At 40.3% G+C, this 6,067-nt stretch overlaps 1 protein-coding gene across 1 annotated transcript in view; it reads right to left on the minus strand.

The window, feature by feature from the left end:
• Positions 1-1,159: 1,159 nt before the first annotated feature.
• Positions 1,160-6,067, minus strand: part of LOC110066060 (RAB6A-GEF complex partner protein 2-like) — an 8,376-nt gene continuing 3,468 nt past the window's right edge. Inside the window, exons 5-7 of the mRNA XM_020773258.2 lie at positions 5,257-5,384; positions 4,598-4,781; positions 1,160-3,231 (exon numbers count right to left, since the gene is read on the minus strand). Coding sequence (XP_020628917.1) covers positions 2,996-3,231; positions 4,598-4,781; positions 5,257-5,384 — 548 coding nt within the window. The 3' untranslated portion in view covers positions 1,160-2,995. The remainder of the gene's footprint in view (positions 3,232-4,597; positions 4,782-5,256; positions 5,385-6,067) is intronic.

Here is a 6,067-nt window from a genome sequence, read left to right on the forward strand (position 1 = left end):
CCACTTGATCGCACACCGATTAGGTGACAAATACGCGCCCAGAGAGCCAATCACAAACGAAAATTTTGGTCAATTTTGTTAAAGGCACGATTGGTAAAAGTAATAGTAATTGGACCGAGGGTATTACAATTAAGGGAGTAATCGGGCGAGTAATTTCAAAGTAGGACGAGCGCGAAGCGCGACGCCGATTTTAAATTACGACTGAGCACGATTTCTCCCCGAATTGTACAACACGAGATCCAATTACCAATTAATCGTATCAATAAAAAAATCCGAGATTAAAAAAAATCTTTTCAGAACTTCTTTTGAGTGAAAAAGTTAGTAGTCCAGGGGAGTAGTGTTTTCCAGTAGTTGTAAAACTGTTGGAAGCCATTATTAAAGCTCACGCAATTGACGTGCAAATGGCGTAGGTATCCAAGACACCCAGGTGATCGCGCACCGACTACGTGACAAATAGTCGCGCGGAGAATCAATCACAATCGAGAAAATTTGTTTTAGATAGGATAAGTAATGAAATAAATGGTATTAGTAGGTCAATTACAGACCAAATCGAACTTCAAACACCACAAACATTCTAGCCCTACATTGACTTCATTCATCCCTGTTTAATACAACACGTACACACAAAACAATCTAGCCATACGCCTACTTACATTCTGACCATGCGCAAACTCTCTCAGTTTTAGAGTGATCCCCATTCTCGTCTCCAGAGGCCGCGCTCCTTTTGGTCAGCAGCACGAAGAAGGTCCAGCACCAGAAGTCCGCGATTCATGGACTTCTCGTCACTCTGTGTGTGCTCAGAGGCAAGTCTGGCAAATCCGATTGGCTGAGAATACGAAACGATTACTCTGCGCATGCTCAGAAAATCGGACGTTCCCAAAGGTCGCGATTCTTGGTGCTGACCTAAAGGAGCGCGGCCTCTGGGGACGAGAATGGAATGATCCCTAGGATCCCTAGTTTGAACTTTTCTTTGAAATACATTCAGTCCTTCATTTTCTTCATGACACAAACGTTCAAATAATTTTCTTTCTTACATAATAAATGGTTCTCAGTAACTCACAGCATGCATAGCATCCCTGCTTACTTCATTCAAATTTATAGAAGCATGGAAATTGCTGTTTCTCATGTAAAATCTCCACCACATAAATACCAAAGGCTGTTTCATAAAATAGTGTCATTTATTCTTGAATATAACATTGTTTGTCTTCAATATACACATTGGACAATATTAACAGTAAATTGTTATTACCTGTACATTATGTATTTATTTACAAACAAACTCGCACACAAAGAATGTTTTCCAAGCAATTCTCTCATGCCCCTTTTTGCACTAGAATGTAGTTCTTTGTAATTATTACGATGATTCAAAACACCATTATTGATTTAGGATGGAAAAAAGGGATTAGCCTTAAATCAAGTTTGACCACTTGGCAAAAACGAATTATCTGTCACAAACAAATGTGCAGTTCCAGAAAAATATCTGTACTCCCCCCCGCCCCCCCCCCCCCCCACCACGGAAGGGATTGGAATTTTGAGTGGGTGGGGGTTTCTGTAAGACCCCAAAATTTAAAGAACTGTATAAAACTTAATTGGAATTTCCAGATTGGGGGGGGGGGGGGTCTTAGAAAAAATCCCTTCTATGGAGAGGGGTCTTGGAAAAAATCCCTTCCATGGGGGGAAGTATGGATATTTTCTGGAACTACTCGATGGTGACTGATCTTAAAACCACAAAAAACAATAGTCAAAATAACTACTGTAGAAAACAGAAAAGATGTGCAGTGTGACTCCTACGATTTCAAAATGGCAGGGTTTAACATGAAAAAGGCTTGGCATCTGTGGTATACAAAGTAAGATGATACACATTAATTAGGTGCTTTGGAGAACATGCATTCTACAGCAAGTCTTTAGCCATGTAATAATCACTAAGCAAGACCTATCAGATAATCTGCTAATAGCATCCACAGTCGAGTGTTGATACATACCCTCGACTGAACTGCAATGAACCTGCGATTGACACTCGATCAACATCTTAATTGGCAATTGATCAGCCGTTGGTCAATAGTTGACTGAGTGTTGACCGACTCACATCCATTGATTGAAAATTAGTCGACCCTTACCCACTGTCGATCAAGATGTCACTCGAGTGTCAATCAAGGTGTCGATAGAATATCAATGGAGTATCAATGGAGTGTCAATCGAGGGTTGATTGAGGGTGTCAATCAACACTTGACTGCAAATGCCTTTACTACCCATGATTCAACCTATCTATCCCTTACGCTAGACTGGAATAAAGAAAATTCAAATATGAAAGTGAAAACATATTTAAATATAAATATACCAAGCAAGTGTGGAAAAAGAACTTTATATATTAACAAAGATATTTCTCAGATAATCCCCTTCAACTGACATTTCTAAAATAAGCCATGACCATATAAAACAATGCTTTAAATTTTGCTGAAAAAACTTTTCCTCAGGTGTTCTTCACAAAAGGAGTTTAACACTGTTTCTGTTCAAGACCATCCTTAGGCCAAACAGTTTAAAATGTTTTGCTAAAATCCCTAGAAAGAAACTTTGTAGTATAAAAGAAAAACATCCATCTTGTATAAAAAAGAGACCCATACTGGGGGGATGTAGCTCCTATTAAGCCTGGCCAAGCTTATAACCAGATATCCTGTGCAGAAAGGTGCCTGAGTATCACAGGATACCTAACCTGAAGAAAACTGTAAAATTTCACTAATGCCTACAAAATAGTCTGAGCACAGGAAACCCATTTTTTTAATTCCTGGATACCTCATTCTTTGATGCAGTGTAAGAATAATCATTATTCAGTGGATCATAGTCTTGGCCCACGTCATTACTCCTTTTCAAAGTGAGCTGTAGAAGATCGAGGTTGGAATGATAACATCCAAGGTGATGTTAGCAATAGTTGATATTGTCATTTTCCTCAGAATTAACATTAGATTCACCCATTCAATTACTATTAGTCATTTATGTATTAGAAAACCATTGTACTACTTGTCCTGTGCATTGAAATCGATGAGGCATGCAGCGGATTAGTAGCAATAATTTTGACTGGCAGGTCCCATGTCATGGTTTCTGCATCTACATCAGGGGGGCCCTGCCATGTGGCAATGTCTGTATAAGGAGATGTTAATTGAACTGGGCTAGCTCCTGCTGGTAATGGTGATGACGCCAGTGTAAATTCAAAATGTAGTCTCCATTTTAAGCAAACTGGGAAATAAAGAAAATGGTTGCTGGTTAACCTCATGAGTGATAAACATGACTTTATTAAACAAACATGCATTCCTATTCATGCAGTGTGGTGGCCTCATGGTGAGTGCGCTCATCTCCAGATTGAGATGGGTTTGAGCATGGCCAGGGACATTGTGCTGTAATCTTGGCAAGACACTTTACCCTCACAGTGCCTCTCTCCACCCAAGCATATAAATGGGTACTGGCAAATTTATCGCTGATTGTAAACCTACAATGGACCAGCATCCCATTCAGGGGGGAGTAGAAATACTCCTACTCACTTCATACTACAGAAACCAGATATAAGCACCATGCTGATTAGTCTCCTCCACAGCCGTTTTTTGGGATGTCACGCAACACTCCCCCCAAAGAAACGGCTGCTCACATCCGAACAACATTCCTTTCAACAAATTAGCCAATCACCGCTTCCGTTCCATTTTCAAGAACGTTTTCGCGCTAAATTCGCCCTTTGAAACTTGTAAAATCAGAGAATGTTTTTTATCTTTGTATCCCGTCGTGGGAGATGCCACAAATGAACATACAGATTTCCGGCTTTTGTTTATGGATGCCAAAAAATACCGGCGACGCTTGAATGAACTTTCTATGTAGCTCAAGACTCTTCAAAGTTCAAGCTAATTATTAGAAGCTTTCAACTCAAAAAATTATTGTCGAGAAGGAAGATTTCTATTTTAATTTAATAAAGGAATCAGAAAATCAAGTAGCTTCGCTCGATTTGTTGACAGCAAGTTCTGGATGCCGCTCTTTGTCCTCTTTCCTCCTGATTTCAATCTGTAGAAAGCGTTTAGCTCTTGATTGACGCTTACAATTTGACATTTCCAGAAAATATATATTCTCTCATTAGCTGAACATAGCGATGAGCACATGAAGCACTTGTACTTAGGGCTTTCATTTATCTTTTGTTTTCGTCTGTCATGATGGTAGCCTGCGAACACCACCCATTTTTGGCGACGTGCGGCGTGAAACAAAAGCCAGAAATTCTCTCGCGTGTTCACACCGCAGGCCTTTTCGCGCGAAAACTTACATCATTCACACTTTGCTATTATGCAATTGGTCTGTTCAACAGAGCGCAAACAAACCACAAACATAAAGGAAAAGAATGTTGTTTGGATGTGAGCAGCCGTTTCTTTGGGGAGAGCGTTGTGTGACATCCCAAAAAACGGCTGCGGAGGAGACTACATGCTGATGGGCCACTTGGCTCATAATGCAGACTTTACCCTTTACCACAATTTCCCATTCGCAAGAAGAAAACATGATGCAGGCAGTTGAAACAAACTGTGGAAAAATTGATTTATTATATACTGTCATTTGTTCACACCTGACTTACCTAAATCAGAAACAAATTCTGGACATGCAGTAAAAGGTATTGGTAAAACCATATGAGTCTTCTTGGTATGCAAACAGTTTTCTTGAACAGAAGTAAATGATGAGTATGTCACTTCCACAGACTGCTTAGAAGGACTGCGCAAATCTTCAGGAATATGTTCTTCACTTTGTAGGACAGCGGAAAACTACAAATGCACATAACAGCAAAATATTAATAAGGATGATTTAACACCAAACAAAGGAAATAGCAACTTGCAATAATGGGGTGTGTTGTGATTAATAGTACGAGTTGAAGTAACATTTTCCCTAGAGACAGGAGCACAGCAGTTTTTCAGGAGGGGCATATCATCCCCACCCCTCCCAAGTTGTTACCCCCAACCGCTATAGCCCCATTTCTAAATTTCCTGGACCCATCCATTCTGGTGACTATCAAATCAAACCAAGAAATGTTTATCCCTGGCTTGTGTGACAATCACAGGACTACAATGTTACAAAGACACTAGCCTGGGTATCCATCAAAATCTGGCTAACAAAGTACACAGTTGAATTAACTCAATTTCAGCAAAATAATGGAGCCTTTTTATTGTTCCATAACTTTAATAATTAGACAAGTGCAATGAACACTAGTGCTTGGATACAAGACCCAATCAAGATGTTTACCTTGAGACAAATAATAAGGGAATCAGAAAAGTCAAAAGATCCTACAATTTCTTCACCAATCCTGTAAGCTGACTTGAAGAGACAAAATCTTCCCACAGATCCTCTGTTGCTTACAATATTATATACATCTGCAAAAAAAAGTAACATCAAAGTTTTCATAAAGTTATTTTGTACCTATATTCGCAAACTGATTTACTGGGAGAAAAGAAGAGGAAGGATGTATACCTCCCCCTCCTCAAAACAACATACACAGTGTATAGGTATGTGTGATTGTATGGAGTCTTGCTGTCAGCCCATTAGACTCTAATGATTGTTTCAGGGTTATATTGTTGATGTCCGTAAGGGGCATGTGGGGTAAATAATAGCTTTATTGAATGGCCACAAGAAAATGTCCCAGTGTTGCAAATTAACAACATTCATAAGCAACAGTGCAACAATCAAAAGAGAAACAAAGAGTAGCTGGTACTTTCCATTCAGTGGTATTCGTATGGTATTACAGGCTCAGTGCACTTTGCCATAGTACTAGTGTGTTCCAGTGTGGTGGCCCATGGAACATTTTGGTCATAGGATTGAGCAGTTTCCTGCACATCTTTGGTCTATTTGTCAATGTCTTTCGCCCCCCCCCCCCCCCCCCCCCCGTCTCCACTGTTAACTCACTGTGACAGATGCCTGGAAGACTGCGTGGGGGCTTATGGCTGGGTTGCGGTGATTACCAGCCATGGGAGCGTTATGATGTCTAGGGGCTGGCTGGTGACAGTGGAGGCCCCTGGATATCCCAGGCATCCATCTTCCATACAGCACAATGTAGTTG

The sequence above is a fragment of the Orbicella faveolata genome, unplaced genomic scaffold (genome assembly GCF_042242905.1).
Source record: "Orbicella faveolata isolate gen_17 unplaced genomic scaffold, um_ofav_v1 contig_36, whole genome shotgun sequence".
Lineage (NCBI taxonomy): Eukaryota > Metazoa > Cnidaria > Anthozoa > Scleractinia > Merulinidae > Orbicella > Orbicella faveolata.